Source organism: Equus przewalskii, chromosome 25, assembly GCF_037783145.1.
Source record: "Equus przewalskii isolate Varuska chromosome 25, EquPr2, whole genome shotgun sequence".
In the NCBI taxonomy this organism is placed as follows: domain Eukaryota; kingdom Metazoa; phylum Chordata; class Mammalia; order Perissodactyla; family Equidae; genus Equus; species Equus przewalskii.
This window is the reverse complement of record NC_091855.1, coordinates 18,830,221-18,850,460: the sequence shown is the minus strand read 5'-3', so window position 1 is coordinate 18,850,460 and position 20,240 is coordinate 18,830,221. Positions and strand designations below refer to the sequence as shown.

The window sequence follows — 20,240 nt, the reverse complement described above, 5'->3', positions numbered from 1 at the left end:
AGGAGCTCCTAAAATTCAAAATAAAAAGAAAAACGGAAAAGTTGGGAAAAAAATATAATCAGAAAATTCACAGAAACTGAAATCCAGATAACTAACAAGAATATGATAAGGTGTTCCAACTCATTGAAAATCAGAGAAATGCAAAGTAAAACAACGGGATACTAAAATACATCCTCAGATTGGCAAAAACTAGAAAGGAGCTGAGAATGCAGAGAAAAGGGAACTCACATGCATTACTGAAAGAAGTAAAACACAGTAGAGCCATTCTGGCAAGCAGTCTGACAGTGCCTAGGGAAATTAAGTATGCATAAACCCTATGACTCTGCAATCCCAATCCTGAGTATGTTCCCAGAGAAATCCCTGCATGGGTCCATAAAAAGACACATATAAGAAAACTTTCAAGTTGGAAGCAATCTAGCTGTCTATTGTGGCAATAAAGAATTGGTTTACAAGGTCACTAGTTCCCCTATTGATAGCAGGAGTCAAAAATTCAAATGCCTAAAGGACCAATGGACATCATTAATGGGTAAAGCTGGTCATATAAAGAGGATAAACTCTCCTCAGCTGTCCAAAACTGCTGGCAGGTGAGACTTGGGACAAGAGTTACCCTAATATCACATTTCTTCAAATATAAAAACTCCACTAATTGAAAGTAACACCCAGGGGCCAGCCTGGTGGCACAGCGGTTAAGTCTGCATGTTCTACTTCAGCGGCCCAGGGTTTGTTCGTTCGGATCCCAGGTGTGGACCTACACACCGCTTATCAAGCCATGCTGTGGCAGGCATCCCACATATAAAGTAGAGGAAGATGGGCACAGATGTTAGCTCAGGGCCAGTCTTCCTCAGCAAAAAGAGGAGGATTGGTGGCAGATGTTAGCTCAGGAGTAATATTCCTCAAAAGAAAGAAAGAAAGAAAGAAACACCCTAATTTTATGTACCATTAAGAAAAGATGCTGCCAATTATATGACACCATCATACTTCAGTAATACAAAAATTTGAAAAAAAAATGCATCCAATGGTGAAATACAGTATTTCTGATTTTTCAGAGAAGCCAGAATTCTGGGTTTTGACATGAAACATGATCATTTGTAAGATATTGGGATTTTTTTTTTTAATTAAAAAACTATGTAGGCCTGTATTTCTGGAGGGCCCTGGAATTCCTAGTTTGCAGCCTCAGCTAGCTTCATCTAATTACTGGTGTTCTGATTCCCTATTTGAAGCTTTTCAATAATTCTCATGGTTCATACTTTCAGAATTATTTAGGGCTGATTCTTTCTTCACCTGAATATAAATCTAGGTTCCAGAACTTTTTATTTCCTTTGGCAGTGGTTTTCAGATAAATATCTGTGTAATAAAGGAAGGAAAGCAGGGGGTTGGGGTGGGGGAAGGAACTACTCTTAAAGAGTGGTGTTTAATCTTGTGGGTGAGACAGGCATGACTTTCTCATCCTTCAATTTCCTGGGTTCAATTTCTGCCCACTTATATAGAATTGGAATCACAAAAAGAAGACAACTAATATACTCATTCTTCATAAACATCCCCATACGGCAGGACAATCACATACTTTGTTAAATAACTTTGACTGGGTCTGTAACCAACCAACAACATCCCTTTTCAAACTACTAGTTGGAACTACTAAGTATGTAAGCAAGAGAGTGCGCTCGTTAAGTACGAGTTGCGGAGCATCAATAGGTAAGATCATTACTTCATAAAGAGCTTTGATTGGATAGATCACTCGTAGATTTCAAAGTATTTCTCAAAGTGTGGTGGGGCGCCCTTCAATTTTAGAATCACTTGAGGTGCCTTGTCGAAATGCACATTGCTGAACCCACTCCCCAACGTTTAAAAAATTCGTAATCTGCATTCCAACAAGCTCATACTTGGGCCGACGGCAGTTATATTTATGCACACTGAAATCTGAGAAACACTACCCTAACATATCCTATCAGAGTGGGTTTTACAATGTTACCTTATGACTGCACTTATTCAGAGGGCCACCTGGGCACGTCACAGTTCAGCAATACTGCTGCAGCCGTATTACACTCCTATCATAACCAGCTCCCCTCCATCTCGCCAGCCGGGGACATTACTTCTATGTAAAGAGAGATCCTTATTCATACTCTCCCTTCTATCACCTTTCCCACTCTAAGCCGCTTTTTTCTTCGAGAATTTCCTGCTCTGTGCCCTCCCTTTTCTCTGCCAGAGTCCCTCCACATTAACCCAACCTCCAATCCGCTCCAGGCCGCCCTCACCGCAGACCACCTCCTGCCAGGGCTTCTCTTTCGCCTCAGGCCTCTGATTCCACGGAGCTGGCGTCCGCTACCGGCTCCCTTCCTCTGCTCGAGTACCCCCCACCCTCAACCCTCCAGTCACCCATTTCCACTTTCAATATCTTCTCAGCTTTGGCTATGGGGCCCGGAGGGTACTCACCATTCCGGCCGTTGCTACTGTCACTGCTCTGGTTGCTAAGGCCCGTCGGGGTCAGTGCGCGTGCGCACTTCTCCGAACTCTCCGAGGACGCCGACCCCGGCAGTGGTCCTTTCTCTCCGCCCTCTGGGTGGCGCGAGAGGGGAATTGTGGGACTGCGCGGCGGGCGCCTGGGTCTTCCCGCCCGGCTGCCGCTGGATTCCCGGTGGCTGCGGGTGATGCGCTTGGCTCGATTGCTTAACTGTGCAGAGTCGTCAGGAGACGTGCTTTTACCTACCGAAAGCAATTTCAGCTAATCTGGAGTGGCGTATCTGCCTAAAGTTTAAAACTTTAAAACCTCCCCATAACAATTCCCTCTCCCATAAAAGAACTTTAAAAATTCCCTTCCCATGTAGGTTGCCCTTCCCAACCTTCTCTTGACAGCCTGCTGTAATTCACCTGGCTGTGGATTGAGGATACTGGAGCTAAACTCGGCTGAATTTTTTCCGTTACCTTCCCCAGCCCCTCCAGGGAGCCCGAGGCGTCTGAAAGCATGAAATGCTGGTTTTATGTTACATAACCCAGATGTCTTTTTTTCCCACCACCTGTCAAATTAACCACAAATTGTAAAAATACTGAGTTGCTAGGGGTATGAAGAAATGGGACGCGCCTATACACTGCTGTTTAAAATTGCTACAGCCTTTCTGTAGGGCTGTTGGTAATTTGTATTGAAAGCATTAAAGACTTTTACACCTCTGTGACCCAGCAGTTCCACTTCTAGGACTTCATCCTGAAGAAATAATCAGACAAGTGCACAGAGATACATGTTCAAAGTTTTAATAGCAAAAAGAAAAACAACCTAATGTCAGCAAAAAAGAATTGGTGTTATTGAACATTCAAAGAATGAAATAATATAGTACTTCCATTAAAGGTGTTGCTGATTATGCATCTATTCACAGCAAAGATAGCCATGATATATTAATTTAAAATGGAAGTTACCAAACAAAATAGTTGGTATGATACTCAAAAATTATACATAGCATAAAGGATAAAATCATCCCATTCACAACAACATGGATGGACATTGAGGGTATCATAAATGAAATAAGCCAGACAGAGAAAGACAATCTCTGTATGACTCCACTCACATGTGATGTTAAACACGTGGACAAAGAGAACAGATTGGTGGCTACCAGGGGAAAGACAGGGTTGGGGGTGGGCACAAAGGGTGAAGGGGTGCACCTACAACATGACTGACAATAATGTACAAGTGAAATTTCACAAGGTTGTAAACTATCATAGCCTCAATCAAAACAATTATACATAGCACACGCATATATACATAATGTATTTAAAAGGATATTATGAGGGTTTAATGTTTCTTATGGACTGAATTGTGGCCCCTCAAAATTCACATATTGAAGCCCTAACCCCTAATGTGACTGTATTTGGAGACAGGGCCTTTCAGGAGGTGATTATGGTTAAAGGAGGCCATAAGAGTGGGGCCCTAATCCAAAGGATTGGTGTCCTTATAAGAAGGGGAACAATGCCAGGAATGGCGTGCACAGAAGAAAGGCCATGTGAGGACACAGTGGAAAGGTGGTCATCTGCGAGCCAAGGAGAGAGGCCTCATCAAAAACCAACCCTGTCTGTAGCTTGATCTTGAACTTCCAGCCTCGAGAACTGTGAGAAAATAAATTTCTGTTGTTTAAACCACCCAGTCTGTGGGATTTTGTTAAGGCAGCCCGAGCAGACTAATAGAATGTTCCTTTTGCTTCTCTATTTTCTAATTGTTCTATAATGTGGATGTTTTAAATTTTGAAATAAGAAAGAAATTTCATTTTGAAAAAGGAAATTTAATCACTCATAAAAATAGGAAAAAGTAAAATGTTAATTGAGGAAAATAAAAATGTGCATTCATAACATATCCAACTTTTGTTCTTGTAGTGTTTTTTCAGATCTTTACAACTCCACATCTCTCTGAGCTAGAATGCTTCCTCACCTGCCAAAACCTCTACTAGGTTTGTTGGTACGGCTGTAATGGCAATCTAATCCTAAAACATATATCATAACCCAGCAGAGTTCCTTTTACTCAAAACCATGGATTACACCATAAGGAACTGGTATTAATGATGAAACATCATGCATAAATCAGTTCTTTTTGCTCACTCACGGCATTACTTTTACTTCCTCCTTGTCATTCCAGTAGTAAACTTTGACCATGAATATGTTTTATTTACATATAAATAAAACTATTTACCACTGTATGAACTGTTTACCAGTATATAAACAGAAATTTGCTTGTCTCTGCTAATTCACACTATCTTGGTACATTTCTCATCAAGCACATTTTGAGTTTCAGATTCTCAAAGGTTAAAAACACTCACACAGGGAAAAAAAAGAATTATATAACTTAGATCCTTTCTTTGTTCTTTTAAATCCTGCAAAATGACAAAATAGATTCCAAGATCTGTTCACCAGAGAATATGGCATTAGGTCCACTTGCTCTTGTTGCAAGCCTGGGTTAAAGAAAGCTGAGAGAAAGTTTAAAAATATTATTGAAACAGTTTCCCCAAATTCAGAAAATCTAGAAGACCCTTTGAAAAGTATAGGTAAAATAGTGTAAAATAATAGAAAACCAAATATGTTAGGAAATCTTTAATTTTTTTAAAAAGTGGATTTAACAAAAGAGAAGAAAAATCGTCACATTTAACAGATGATTTGAGACTGAGCAAAATAGCTAAAAGTTACATACCTTAAAATAAAATTAAAAATAAAGGAACTTAAAGCCTAATAGAGTCATTAATTCCTAAGGTTATTTATAGTCAAGAGGTTTATCAGTTCAAATTAGAATGAATATTGTATCAAATTTCAATAGTTGATTTCCCAGATTATGATTCTCATTATAGTTATTTGCTAAAAAGCCAATTTCTACCCTCACTATGTTTTTTGGTCTGTTTTAAAATAAACCTCTTTTAAAAATCTTACATAAATAATCCCCAAAATCAAGAGGTAGTGTGTATGTATATATATATATATATATAAATATATAAATACATATAAAAAGTATGTATGTATACACATACTTTTTGATGTTAATACTTTGAAATATATTCAATTAAAAATGTTAATTTAGGGGGATAAAACTATTAATACTACAAATTAGGGTGACAACACTTCATCCTTTGCCAAGAAGAGCCCAAAATATAGTTCTGACTACAAGATCCACTGATCAACCAAAATCAAAGGCTAGTAATTAATACCTTAATCTTTCCCTTCAAATATGGGGGGGGCGGCGGGGAACTAAATTATGATGAGGGCCAGAACTTTTAACACTTTCTAATTCCAAACATTTTTAAAGTTTTGAATTAAAACTCAGAACTTCAACTAAGATTATTTAATAAGTTAAGGCTCATTCACAAATTGTAATTAAATTTTTGGTGGAGGTGGTGGAAGGTAGAAGGGATGAAGTCTGCCTTTCCCTCAGATAGTTAATTACATTGTCTACATGTGTAATTATCAACTTGGGACTATAAGCCGGAATCTGCCTATTTTTTAATATATTTTTGAAACAAAGCGTGAAGAAAAGTTTTAAAAGTACAAATACAGAGATGAGGGAACTGTAGAGAATGGAAGTGTTCCTCAGTAACTGGTTGCCATTTTTAGAGCACGTGTCTTAGGATTTCTAACTTTCTTAAAGATCCTAGAACAGGTGGCAACTAGAGAAAGATCAAAATATGATGAACAGCAGAAAGGATTCTATGACTTCAGTCTACCACGAATTACCCTCCAAGTCATCGTGTTAGAATTCGCTCCAGCCTCTGACTATTGTAGAAAGTGATCATAGCCCTGTAGTTCCTCATCATAAAACCAGGGGCCTGTATGCATGTATTCACCCCTGTTCAAAACAGTTTTAAAACCTCTGGGACAGACAGAGCAAACTAATTATCATACACCAGTTTTCAAAAACCTTTGGAAGTACAGAAGGTGACAGGGAAGATAGGCAGGAAGGGTGGATAAATGGCAGATTGAAACTGGTTTTCAGTCAGCAATTACCTTGAGTTCAAGCTCAAACAGACAGAACATGGAGGAACATGGACAGGACCAAAGCTACAGGCTCTGATGACTCTGAAGCGAGTATTTTTACTTCTTTTAAAAGCTCGCAGATACCCATGATAAGTCCAGATCTCAGTCGTCGTTTGTCAAAAATAGTCAGTCTATTCTCTGATTTGTTCTGAGCATATTCTAAACTTGACTGTTTAGTTATTAGCCTTTCCCCCACATGCCAAGTGCAAAAACTCCAAGATCTTCCAAGACTCAACCTGAGCAACAGCATGAGCTTTCAGCTGCCCACTTCCCAAAACAGGCACCCCCAAAATGGGATTCAGGGCTACAGAGCAAAAAAGGCTATAAGGTGGTCAGAATTAGGTTGGCTTAAAAAAGTGAAATTTGTCTTCTCATGCTCTGTGAGGTGCTTCACAGCCATGTCAGCACAAAACAGAGCTCTTCCAAAGCCTGTTGTCCTCTCCAATGATAAAATGGAAATGGGCACTGGCTTTTTCCGAGGGGGATGTGGTTTTCCTGGTAGGCTGGAGCCAAGGGTCCTCCAGCGCTTCATTAACATCATATACTCCTGAATCGATGGCAGTGATTTTGTCTAGGTTAAAAGGCAGTCCTGTCAGGATTAAGCTACCATAAGTAAGGGCAGTGGCTGTGTTAGAGACGCAGCCATTGATGATCACAACTGCAGCTGTATTAGGGAGAAAGCTAATGGTGGAAAATGCCAACTCTGCCCCTTTTCTAGAACCAATCACTTCACTGTTTGACCCTTTGACCTGGAGACTGAAGAAAAAGACAAACAAGGAGAAATAGAGAGAAAAAAAGAAAGTATGCTTGTTAGTGGGGTCACAAAGCCCTCAATAAAGAAAAGCCTTTTGTGTATTCATCAGATAGCTTATTTATTTATTTATCCACTCATTCATTAATTCATTCAACAGGTATTTGTTATAGATATTTTCCAACCCATTAGTACCACTTTCTTTATTCACTCTCTCCTGGCCCTAATGAGTTTATTTTAAACACATCTCTCTCCCATCCCACTCGCCTTTGGGTGACTTTGCGCAAATTTAGCTGCCTCCTCAAAGTAATCTAAACTTAAGTCCTTCGTGATTGGAGGCAGATCTTCACAGCAAAAAAATGGCAACCTCAGAGTAGCAAAACCTCAAGAAGCCAAGAGACTTGCTCAAGATTCATTTAATCCTCCATCGCTAAACGTATCAGTCAAATCAGGAAAAGGGCCATCTATAAATGAGGAAAGGAGATTAATCTTGGGTTAGATGACAGAACATTAAATGGACTATGATAGCTAACATTTACTAAATAAAATTCTAATTGTGTAATTTGTCTTTTTTCTTTTTTAAACATCTGCCTATTTGCTTTGAAAGGAAAGCATCTGTTTTGGTTGAAATGGGTTTATTGTTGTGGCTGAAATAGACACTTGTTTGGGCTATTTTGAAGCTATAAATGTAAAAATATTTTACATTTTTCCCCCCATGAGAAAATCACTGGGAAATGGAAAAAAAAATCATAAAAATTAGGGGCCAGTCGGGTGGCATAGTGGTTAAGTTTGCATGCTCTGCTTCGGTGGCCTGGGGTTCACCAATTCAGATCCTGGGCACGGACCTACACGCTGCTCATCAAGCCATGCTGTGGTGGCATCTCACATAGGAGAACTAGAAGGACTTACAACTAGGATATACAACTACGTACTAGGGCTTTGGGGAGAAAAAAAGAAGAGGAAGATTGGCAATAGATGTTAATCTTCCTCACCGAAAAAAAAGGAAAATCATAAAAATTAGCACCAAAGATGTGGAAAGCGTTTTGGTTTGAAGTGTAAGTCCTGATAAATCTAAGCAAATAGTTCTACAGTTTTTGAGTTATGAAAGTATAATATCTCATTTAAAAAAAAAGACATCCAACTTTAAAGGGCCTTTTGACTTCTCAATGAACTTAAGATACAGTCAGAATCACCAAACTCCATAAGTAAACAAGGTTTAAACGTTTTTTTGTTTTTGTGAGGAAGATTCGCCCTGAGCTAACGTCTGTGCCAACCTTCCTCTATTTTGTATGGGGGATAACTCCAGAGCATGGCTGATGAGTGGAGTAGGTCCACGCCCAAGATCCGTATCTGCAAACCCCAGCCGTCCAAGCAGAGTACGTGGAAATTTAACCCCTCACCACGGGGGCGGCCCCTCAACTATTTTAAAGATTTTCTTTTTCTCCCTAAAGCCCTCCCCCCCCATACATAGTTGTATATTTTTAGTTGTGGGTCCTTCTAGTTGTGGCATGTGGGATGCTGCCTCCGCATGGCCTGATGAGCAGTGCTGGTCTGTGCCAAGGATGCACACTGGCAAAACCCTGGGCAACCGAAGCAGAGCGTATGAACTTAACCACTCGGCCACGGGGCCAGCCCCCCTCCCCCCCACCGCCCCAACTATTTTAAAAGTCTAATGTAGGTGTAATATAAAGTGAACGATATATATGAAAAGGCAGTAAAATGTCAAACTAATATCCTCCCAATGTTGGTCTGTTATTTCTTTCAAAATTCCTATTGGAGATTGTATTATTCATTCATCATTTCAAGAGAAGAATTTCTCAGCCAGTTGCCTCCCAGTATTTTTCAGATATATGCCTCTGTGTTATTCAAACTAAAAGTGCCAGATAAATCTGTAAGAACAGAATAAGAGGCAAGAACATTAGGATAGAAATCAAACTGAGAGATCTAAAATTCCAGTACGAGAGGCCATTTCTAAGTTTTCAAATCTAGAAACAAGCTAGGGCACATTTAGCTACCCAAGTGAAAGCTGAGGTGTACATATTAAGGCAGTGACTTTTACAAAGTGGTTTTCTTAACATTCAGATATCTCAGCACATCTTGATCTGCTCTTTTTATTTTTATTTATTTACTTTTTGAGGAAGATTAGCCCTGAGGTAACATCTGTTGCCAATCCTCTTTTTGCTGAGGAAGACTGGCCCTGAGCTAACATCCATGTTCATCTTCCTCTACTTTATATGTGGGACGCCTGCCACAGCATGGCTTGCCAAGTGGTGCCATGCCCGAACCTGGGATCCGGGCCAGCGAACCCAGGGCCACAGAAGTGGAACGTGTGCACTTAACCGCTGCACCACCAGGCCGGCCCCTTCTCTTTTTAAAATTAGATAAATCTTAAGCATTTCTGGAGTCAAGATTAGTTCCAGAAAGCCTAAAGCAAACTGTGAAAAAGATATACAGAGCCTCAAATCATTCCAGCAATAGAGTTTTCAACCACAGGCTTCAACATACTAGCCTGATTACCACATTAAAATAACTGAGAATTTGTTTATCTTGTTTCAGTTTAGTAATTTAATTCCCAGTATGGAAATTTGCTAGGATCTTACCGACCAGCTCCAAAATAAATAAATAAATAAATAAGCCGCTCCTCCTAGATACAAAAATGTTTTAACTCTCATTTAAAAGATTCTTAGTTGTTCCTAAGGAGGGTGAGAGTAGGGGACAAGCCAGACCGACTTTTAAAAATAAAAAACCTAATTATTTCACTCACTGATTCACTCACTCAGCCTGTTTATGGAGTTCCCAAAAGAAGGTCAGTTTGGAGCTCAAAGAGTTTGACTGCATCCTGATTTTAGCATCACCTGGCTGTGTGATTTGGTTAAAAACACGTTAGGCCTCTGGTTTCGCCATTTACAAAGGAAGTTGTTCTTTGATCCATGAAATGTGCAACAGAACATCATCAAGCTGAAGGCGTCCACGGCATTAGAGTATGTCAGACAACAACAAAAAGGTCATCTTTATCCTAACATGAAGCCAGCGTAAGAGTGAACAATATAATAGGACTTCAGTCACTTTGTGGCTTGAACAGATATCAGTGCAAGATAGATTTGTATGCAGTATTCTCGCCATTTTCATAAGAAATAACAGGAAAAGTTAAATTGACACAAAGCCCTGCCTAGCAGAGGTAAGCAAAGCAGCGCTAATGCTAGAAACTGGACAGCAATTTTAGCCTTAGGATAGTTCACCTGCAAGGTGTAGCTCTCAAGGAACAGCGTCTGCAGCACTAGGAGTTTGGAGAATGGGCTTTTGGCAGAAGAGAGGTACCGGAGCAGATGAAATTTAAATCCCAACCACCGCTTTAGGGGAATGAATGTCCCACCTGGTGTCTAGGCGACAAAATAAAGGAATTAGGCCCTAGCTTTGTTTTCAGATGACAAATTAGCTAGCAGAGCAAGCCAGCTTTCTAAATCAATTCCCTAAACCCACTGCAAGGCCCTCTGCGGAAAGACCTCGCGCATCCCGGTGGCAGCAGGAAGGCGCACCGCAGGCGGCTGGCTCGGGGCCCGGAGAACCAGCGGGGCACCTGGGCGGGGCCAGCGCCGGGCCCGGGGCACTGCCGGTTGCCGGCGCGGTGGACTGTCACCTCCCTTTTGAGGGGGGGTTCTCATCACGCCCTCGGCCTCTGGCTGAGGCAGGGATCCTTCGAGCCAGCCGGCGTGAGGCTGCACGCCCGTGACGTCGCCGCCCAGAGCCCGGTCCCTGGCAAGTTCAGCCCTCCGCCGTCCGCCTCGTGCGGGGCGAGTGAATGGAGGCGGCGGCCTCGGCAGCTGACGCCGCAGGGTCACCGCTCCCGGGGGCCTAAGCTCTCCACTTTACTATCCAGGAGCTCGCCGGCCAGCCCAGTCTTGGGTGTGACAGCCAGGGTCGCGGCCTTTGGGGAAGCAAGGGACGATGTGGACATCGACCTCGGAGCTGGAAGGGCATCCCGGGGGTTCAGAGCGCGGCCCAGGCTGCCCGCCATGTGGCACCGGCATCTTCGAGGCTTTGACCCCAGCCAGAGACAAGGCCTGTCGCACGCCGGACGGAGGGTCCGCGGTCGGGGGCGGGCCCCGCTGGGCAGGCCAGGGCCGGGAGCAGCGCCGCGGGCAAGAGGACCTGGGCTGGTCCCTGCGGCGCCACTCAGCAAAGGGCTGCAGGAAGGGGCGACTTAGGAGGGCCCGGGTCGTTCGTGCTTTTAGAAGTCCGGCGATGGGACCACCGGAGAGACGCAGGAACTCCTCCCACACCTACCCCTCGACGTAACGAGAATAAGAAATTAATGATTTCCAACAGAAAATGCTGGCGGGTCGCCTTCTCTAAAACCCCTGACTGGCCACCAGGGGATACGGTTCCCTAAGCCTGGTCATAGGAGGCTACGTGTACTAGGCTCCTGCCGAATTCCTTTTCTTGCTTGAAATTATTTTTGCCCGGGATTAAGAAAGACTGCCAAGGTTAAAGTTTAAGCGTTTCAGATGAGGCAGCGCTACAGATGTATACACTGGAAATAATCTCTATTGTCCTGTGGCCTGGCACAAGTATTAAAAATGTTTATTTTCACACATGGAGGAAAAAAGCTTACAATATATGACATTTATTTATTTATTTATTTTTAAAAAGAGAAAAGGCATTGAACTCAAAACCATAATTTTTTTCATTCATACAAATACATGCATGTACATGCACACAAAATAGTTGTGGTATACTTGGTATACTTCAAGTTGGTAACAGTAATTACCCTGGGAGAAGACTGAATAATAAATTAAAAAGACCTTTTATTTTATCTGTATTACTTGAATCTTTTACAATGAAGAATGTATTGATATTTGTAATTTAAAATTTTTCTGCTATAGAATTCCATCTTAATTGAAATGCATATGTAAGGTGAGGTTAATTATCCCAAGTGAAAACATTCTATTAAACTGCTCTGTCAAGAAAGAAGGGTGTATATATAAATCTTGAATTTTTTAAAACAATCTCATTTTCAAATATCTTATCCCACTTACCCCATAAATAAGATCATAATTGTCATGTATCCTGATTTGTGAATCGAAAATATTTGCTGCTGAAACCATATGCTCACTAGACCAAGAATTTCTGGTTTTAGAGCCTTTTAACAATCCTGTTGTCTTTGAAAAGTACTTGTTAAGGTCCCTCTCTCTTTGGAGAATATATACATATATGCCTGACCCCCAGTTTTAGAAAAAGAACTCAAGTAATCTTGACTTCTGCCCCCAAATCCATCATTATAGTGGCTGTGAATATTGGATTTTGTGCATATCTGCTTGTTACCACTTGAAGAAACAGAAGGCCTTCTACAAGATTTCTTCTTCCCAGTCTTCAAAGACCATTTAAAATGAATGTACATAATAGGTTAGTTATACTTTGAAATAAGAAGTCTTTGTGTTTTTAGCTGGCTGAAATATGTAATAGGTTTATACAAATATATTTTAAATGCTCAGTTGACGAAAACATCTATTTGCTTTCAAAATTCTCTATTAGCCTTTCTTACCCTGTGGGAAGTACATTGAAGGTTATTAGATGGACAAAGAAAAGAACAATGGGCTGAATTTCATTATATTTTCTGATTTGTTTTCCGTTGTTTTCTTTTTTAAAAGTGTCTCCAATTAAATTTTTTTTAGGCTTCAACTGCTTTGAGCCACTAAGCTTCAAGGAAAAATTACTGGCAGCCATTAAAAAAAAATCAATATGTTAAAAATAGTTCCTTATTTTTTTATCATTTTAAATCTGAACTCTCCAATTCGGCTTATGGAGCCTCCATTATGTGACCCTAATTTACCCTTAACTTTCCAGTAACCCTCTTCATGCAGCTCTGCACAAGAGGAGCATGTCTCTTCTGGCTAGAAGGCAGTAGAGCCCATGGTCAATGAAGGCCATAGGCTTTGGAGTTTGGACTGACCCAGTTCTCCCATCAACCAGGTATATGTCTTAACCTTCCCGGGTCTCAATTTCCTCATCTGAAATAAGAGCTAATATTTGAGAGTTTAAATAATGTAAGTGCTTTACTTGGATTATCTAATTTAATCACAACAGTGCAATGAGGTAGTTTCTATTATCACTATTATTATTATCCCTGCTTTAGAGATGAGGAAATAAAGGCATAGAGAGGTTAATAACTTACCCAAGTTCATACAGTGAGTGGTAGAGTCTGGGATTTACATCTGTAGACACATCCTTGAGGATACACTACCTTTTATGTCACTTAATGTTTCTTAGTGGGAGAAATTGATTTCTAAGCTTTGCTTTTATGAATGCTGTAAATTTTGTGTAACTGATTGGGTTTACTTCTTTCCATAAACCACTAGAAAACATAAGACTGAATGAGTGGCCCAATTAAGGCGAGTATATAGGACTTCATAATAAGCACTATTGTATTAGCCTCATTTGTGGCTCCATTTTATGGATACCTTTTCTCTTTCTCCCTATGAATTCACATTTACTATATTTTATGTAGCTTTGTAACAACCTGAAATTCTTTTTGAAATATTAGAGACAGGTGGCTACATATAGTCAACTTTGAGGGGAAAGTGACCAAATATCTCTAGTCAGTGCAGGTCATTTCTAGGCTACTTTATCAGTAAGAGGAAATGGAGTTGTAGGGCTGTCCCTACACCTAGTGCTTTAGTACAGAGATGTTTAGTCATCATCCTCATGCTTAGCTTCTGATGCTCTCTTTTTGGCTCTCTTCTCTCACCCTCCCAGCTGCTTTCCTTATAACTTCATCCTGTGATTCCCCCATCCCAAAGGCATCTCAAGGGTAGCAGGATCATCTGGGAGTGAGTTAAAGGAGAGGCTCCAAGAATTCCCATCATAGAAAATTATACTACATAGTGAATAACTACATTTGACACATATTTTTGACAATTGATCAAAATTAAGTTACTTCTAAGGAATCCTTCTTTTCATTAGTTAATGTCTAATGAGCATTTGCTTGGATACTCAAATTGGTGAAAGATTTTATATGTGCCCAGCAAACCACGTGATGTGTCTTCCACTCAAGGAAGACCCTCTTTTCTTGTCTCTTATGACTCTAGATAGTGCTCAGTGCATTGCAATGGGTTGAAGCAGACCGATCCCAGTCCTTCCCAGTAGAAAGGTAATAGGAGCAGATGGTGTTGGAGGAAGTCTGATTTGGCAGGCATAACATGACATCCAAAGATTACGCAGTGGCCCATAGGGCATAGTCCAGAAAATCTGTTGCCACCAAGGCGTTCCTCTAGGCAGGCAAGATTGAGAATTCAGGCAGACAGTAAATATAGAGGAAGTATATCAACAATATATGTCAATATACTGTTTTGCTTACAACGCATTTTGTCATAAAGGATTCAACTTTACTTTGTATGTATTCAGGAATGTGTACTGGCAAGAATGAACCAGAGCCCACTCCTTAAGGGACTCAAATAGGCAGGTTCCCAAGGTTCAGACATGGTCAGTTAGGGCCCAAAGGGGATCTGGGAGTCTTAGCAAAACAGGAGCTCAGTCCTCAGAACCAGAACACAAGGCCAAAGCTAGGCCAGCAATTGAGAGTTGAGCAAGCACTTCTTACATTTATCCTGCTTAAAGCTCAGGTTGGTCCTACAGATAAGATATGGGTTAAACCTACACACTGGGTAAAGTTCAGGGGAGAGAGGGGTGGACCCAGCAGTGAAGAAAGGAGGGTTGCAAAGGCTGAGAATCCAGTAGGACTGACAAGGAAGCCAAGATAGTTGCTTTGTTACAAAAAGGTTCCCAGGTGCTCGGGAAAACCCAATAGATGTTGTATGAATACGATTTTTGTTAGTAGTATCTGGTCTATGATTATAATGTTATATTTTGCTGGGCTTGACAGATTTTTTACCATTGAGATGTTTATGGAAGAAAGTTTGAATTTGCTGCCAGGCATCTACCTGTGCCCTTGAATGAGCCTTTGGCTCACCTCCATAGAATATTGCTTGGCCTAACAATGCATGCACAGAGGCTCTAGAAGGAGGAAAATAAGGTGGGTCAATACAGTGACCAGTACCTGGATAGTAGATTATCTGGGGTTTGTCTTTCCCATGGGCTTGTAACCGTTCAGAGGCTATACGAGCGTAGCATTCACTCTTCCAGTTATGATCATCCATGCCAACAATAAACAGGAAGGGCCCCTGGGCCTTTTCCAATGGAATAAGACTTTGGTGGTTGGGTTCCTCCAGTGGATTGTTCCAAATATCCATGAAATCCAAAAGGCCTGATTCAGTGATCGCATGTTTTCCTGGGTCATTGCTGAGATTAGGAATAATCATACCCTTGTAATGCAGAGGAGCTATTGTGTTGGCCACACAGGCATTGATAAGTACGGTGGCTGTGATGTTCTTTAGGAAAGAGGCCATTGAGAGACACAGATCACCTCCTTTGGAGAAGCCAAGAAGCCCAACACTAGGTCCTTTCATCTGATGAAGAGAGAGAGAGAACAAGCCTAGAATTCATAAATGGAGGACATACACGAAGATTTTACATTATCTAGGTAGCTTTCTCAAATATCATTTGCTTTCCTTCCTTATGCAACAACCTATAAAGTTCAAGTGTCTTCTAATAAGCAAATCAATTGATATCCTAGTACACAGGCCCTCCACTAATATTTATGGCTTAGGTCAAGAGTACACACAGAGGCCCTTATACCCTATACTTAAATTTTGAAAAGTTATAAATCAAATGAACAAAGTGTTAAATAAAATACATTCTTTTCTCCTACCTTGATAAATATACCTCCATAACAATTTATAAGGTCAGGCTCAAATGTAAAATCTTGGAACTCCTTGGAGTTCTGTGCTGGAACATGGCATAGGGAAGAGCCAACCCCTGGCTCTAGTCCCTGGTCCCTAGCCCACCTCCTTCTCTTCCGATCTCTTGGCTCCATCATGCACCTTAAGGGGACTCTCACACTTGTGTGTGGACACCTAGACAATATGTTTAAGGCCTAGGTGTATTCACATTGCTGGACCCAGGGAAGAGGCATAGGGCCTGGAAGCAGGATCAGTGCTGTTCAGCAGAATATTCTGGGGTTCCAGATGCTAAGGGCGTGGTTGGGGGGCACATGGGTTTTTGGTGGACACATTCCCTTGGTCCCTCGGATTCCTCACCCTATGAATGGAGATGCAGCCAAAGGAAGGCCAGAGTGTGGCCTAAAACAAGAGGCCCAGGCCAGAAGCCCCTCTTGCCTAGGTCTAAGGGTGGAACTGACCTTATATATTGGTCTCTTCTTTTCCCCAGGGGCCTTATCTCCCGTAAATAAACCAATCATCACAATTCAAGATCATCTAGATTTTCGCAGCTCTGCCGAGAGACCAGTCCCTGAATTCTAACAGAGTTAGACGATCCTACAGAGCTTGCAGAACGTCTTACTCCTTAACATTAGAATGTTTGGGTCTTTTTAAGTCCAGATAGGAGCATAGAGTATGTATTCCATTTATAAACATGCCAAAATATTTTAATTAATTTTTTCCAGTCTCAGATAAGAACTTCCTCCATAAAACTACAATACCGTTATCACACTTAACAAAATTAATGATTCCTTAACATCATCAAATATATAGTCCCTATTCAAATGTCACCAATTGTCTCAAAAATGTTTCTTTATAGTCAAACTTTTTCTTGTATGTAATTACATTAATCTTATAAATGAGAAAAACAGAGAGAGCAATTGCCTTATTCAGGATTATAAGGCCACCTGGTGGTAGATGCAGAACCAGAATTTAAGGGTAGTAACTTTTTAGTCCAGCTCTTTGAATTATGGTTTAGAATTAAAGGGAACTAAACAGGTGAGTTTTGAGGGATTGGCGAGAGATGGGTAGAAATGAAAATATAATACTAGTAACGTTTGAAGGAGCCTTTGTGTCTCATGGCATACTTCCAGCCCCTGGCGTCCTGGTAGGGCTTTTAGATCCAGCCCTGTGTCCACTCCAACCCCTCTCCTCTGCGTTCAGGCCAGAACCCACCTTTGGATGCTGCAGCATGAAGTGCACGGCTTCTTCAAAGTACTCCAGGTGCACATCATTTAAATATTCAGGGAGGTCTTCAAATCTGAAATACGCCAGAGCAAGCACAGCAAAACCATGTCCAGCCAGGAGGCTGGCCCTGTATTCACAAAGGCCACCACCAGTTCCAAACAAATCGATGATCCCAGAGAAGGGCCCTGTGCCTGGAGAGCACCACATATCATAAGGAGCTTTAGACTTTCAAAATACACTCTTGGGGTTCAGATTTTGGCAGTCAGCAAAGAGAAGTTTTTGAAGCAAGGAAGGCTAGGGCTGGGTGGGTTGGTGGAAGAAGGACTCTGTTTACTCTGCCCCCCCCCCCCTTTTTTTTTAGTAACCTTCGAGGAGAAGGGAGGAGGAACAAAATACCTTATTTTCTCCAGAACTTTTCATAAATTTTCAAAAAACAATAATATAAATAAACCAAATTAGAAATAACATATGATGATGAGATGTACATTTTCCACAAAATTTTCCTGAAAAAAAATTTGATTTGAGAATGCTTTGAGAGCTGTCACGCACTCTACTATATAGGGGATTATTAGAACACACTCTCCACTTCAGAGCACCCTCTGCTCCAGCCTTAAAGAACACCAACCCTAAGTGTGCCACGTTCTCTTTGGCCCCTGAAAATGGGATACACTGTTCTCCTCCCCTCTCCACCTTTATTGACCTGGTTGACTCCTCATTCTTCAAATCTAAGTTTAGATCTCCCTTCCTGGAAGCCTTCCCAGATCCCCACCAAGGCTGAGTTGCCTTAGATAGTCTTCTCAATGTTCCCACCAGCACCCTAGGCTGTACTTCTGCAGACACAGCACTTACCACACTGATAGGTACCAGTATAGTTGCCTATATCCTCTATTAGGCTGTAAGTACAGTGAGGCCCATGTCTGATTTTGCTAGCTACTGCATCCCAGTATGTAGCACAGTCCTTGACTTAATACACATTTGTTAAATTATTGAACCCAGCTACATTATTTACAAGAGACTTGGAGATAGAAAACAATGAATTTTAAGTGGACCACATAGTAGACACTGAAATAGTTACAAGATTGACTTGACTGGAATATCACATACCATAGCTAGGAGGTGAAAGATATTTTTTTTAAAGAAAGTTTTTAGGAGATTCTTAGTGAAAAAGTCAGTATGATTTATCGAGCTCCTTACTCTATGCCTGTGAAGCCTCTAGGAATACAGAGATGGGTAAGACCTAATTCCAGCCCCAGGAGTTCACAGTTGAGTGAGCATCCACTAGTTAAGGTTGTGAATTGTGGAAGAGCTATAAGACTACAGCAGGACTTTTGTATTGGAGAATAATCACAGAATTGAGTTTAGGGATTCTGTGAGCTCTGGAAACTCCAGCTTCTATATAGTAGAGGCTTCAGTCAAGAATCTGGTTGGAAGCGGGGGGTCAGGGGTCTCGTTCCCAGGCCACTTTTACATAGCAAAACCCCTTGTTTTAACTTTAGGGTTTCTCCACCTGTGCACTACAGACGTTTGAATAAGATATTTCTTTGATGTGGGGCTGTCCTGTGCACTATAGATGTTTAGCAGCATCTCTGGCCTCTATCCACTAGATGCCAATACCCTCCCATCCCCACCCCCCAGTTGTGACAACCAAAAATATATCCAGATACTGCCAAATGTCCCCTGGAGTGGGGGGAAATCATCCCAGGTTGAGAACCACTGACAGACTGTTTATGGTAGGGGGAGAGCGGACCATCAGAGAGGTTTTTGTTTGTTTTGTAGGATTATGGGGCACTGCCTCTGTCTGTGGATTTTAGCCTCCTTGGAAATTGATGTGAAAGGAGGCAAAAATCACTCTTGCACAACAGCCGAAGTCATTACCTACTATTGGTATCTGAAACACAGTCACACGGCTGGCACAGAGTGGCTCTAAATAAATGCACTTTTAGTATAGTTATGGGAGTGACAATGCCTCCAGGAAGTAACCTGAAACTTAAAAGAAGAAAAACTTCTCCCCAGAATCCATAATAGAATCTACAGCGCGGTGACCACTTTAGGAAAGTTCCACAACCATGTGGGTTCCCGGGACAGGCAAGGGGTCGCCCACGGTCTTGGGACTCCACTGGTCTCTCCAGTACAGTCTGGAAAGGGAGCGGCTCACCTGGCGGCAGGAAGAGCGTGGCGCGCACCCGGCCCGCGCGCACCGGCTCCCGCCGCACCCCGGGGCCCAGGAAGGCGCGCTCGTGCACCGCCCGGCCCAGCAGCCGCCCGGCCTCGGGCTCGTGGCCGTCGAGCACCTCCAGCTGCACGGCGAACGGCGTCTGCACGTCCCGCTTCACCAGCCGCAGCAGGGGCTTCTCGGGCTCCAGGGCCCAGAGGAGCCCCATGGGCTCGAGCCCCGCGAAGCTGCCGCCCAGCGCGGGCGCGCGCTCCAGGTCCAGCAGGCCCGTGGCGTCGGCGCGGTAGCGCGCGTGGGCCCGGAAGAGCGCGCCCTTCTCGTCGCGCAGGGACGCGCGCAGCGTGACCGGCTGCCCCGGGGCCAGGCCGCGCACGGCGATGCGCACGGGCTCGTCCCAGAGGCAGCGGCCCGCGGGCTCCACGGTCACCGTCGCCGCCATGCGGATCTGCGCCGGAAAGGGGCGGCCTGGCTCGGCGGAGTCACGGGTTGGCGGGGCGTCTCTCCACCCCTCTGGGAAGCAGGAGCAGTTGGAACCTTTGTCCTTACTCCGTTTGGGCGGGCAGGAGACACTCTCTAAGCTGCTGTGTGAGATCGCCTAGAGTGGGGGCCATTCCCCTTGCGCCTGAGTGGGAGAAAGTGTCTGCCAAGATCAGAGTTAATTACTAATCCTGCAATCCACTGTGTCGAGTGTCGAAACAGAGGTACAGCGACTGTTGAGAGCTAGTGGATTGGGAAACATACTGGCAGTTCCAAGAATCTGGAGTTTTAAAAATCATCCCAGGTAGTTGTAATTCGGGTGATCAGT

The 20,240-nt window shown here is 42.5% G+C and overlaps 2 protein-coding genes across 4 annotated transcripts in view; both read right to left on the bottom strand.

The window, feature by feature from the left end:
- DNAL1 (dynein axonemal light chain 1) overlaps positions 1-2,559 on the bottom strand; it is a 39,393-nt gene extending 36,834 nt beyond the window's left edge. The window contains exon 1 of the mRNA XM_008534800.2: positions 2,431-2,559. Within this exon, the coding sequence (XP_008533022.1) occupies positions 2,431-2,433 (3 nt within the window). The 5' untranslated portion in view covers positions 2,434-2,559. The remainder of the gene's footprint in view (positions 1-2,430) is intronic.
- Positions 2,560-7,338: 4,779 nt separating this feature from the next.
- ACOT6 (acyl-CoA thioesterase 6) lies at positions 7,339-20,005 on the bottom strand. Of its 3 annotated transcripts, none has more exons than XM_070593830.1 (4): positions 19,418-20,005; positions 17,251-17,453; positions 15,297-15,705; positions 7,339-7,707 (listed from the first exon to the last, which is right to left on the bottom strand). In XM_070593830.1, the coding sequence occupies exons 1-4, from the start codon at positions 19,872-19,874 to the stop codon at positions 7,649-7,651; spliced, it is 1,128 nt and encodes a 375-aa protein (XP_070449931.1). In that variant the 5' UTR covers positions 19,875-20,005; the 3' UTR covers positions 7,339-7,648. The 3 variants fall into 3 exon arrangements, with proteins under 3 accessions (XP_070449931.1, XP_008533020.1, XP_008533021.1); XM_008534798.2 differs by lacking the exon at positions 7,339-7,707 and adding an exon at positions 11,852-14,510; XM_008534799.2 differs by lacking the exon at positions 7,339-7,707 and having other exon boundaries at positions 11,852-15,705.
- Positions 20,006-20,240: the final 235 nt, after the last annotated feature.

Excerpts from the sequence above, each read along its gene's own strand:
- ACOT6 (XM_008534799.2), bottom strand. The coding sequence starts at position 19,874 with ATGGCGGCGACGGTGACCGTGGAGCCCGCGGGCCGCTGCCTCTGGGAC. Across the intron at positions 17,454-19,417 it reads CACGCTCTTCCTGCCGCCAG|GCACAGGGCCCTTCTCTGGG; the intron begins GTGAGCCGCTCC and ends GGTGCTCTCCAG. Across the intron at positions 15,706-17,250 it reads TCATGCTGCAGCATCCAAAG|ATGAAAGGACCTAGTGTTGG; the intron begins GTGGGTTCTGGC and ends TCTCTTCATCAG.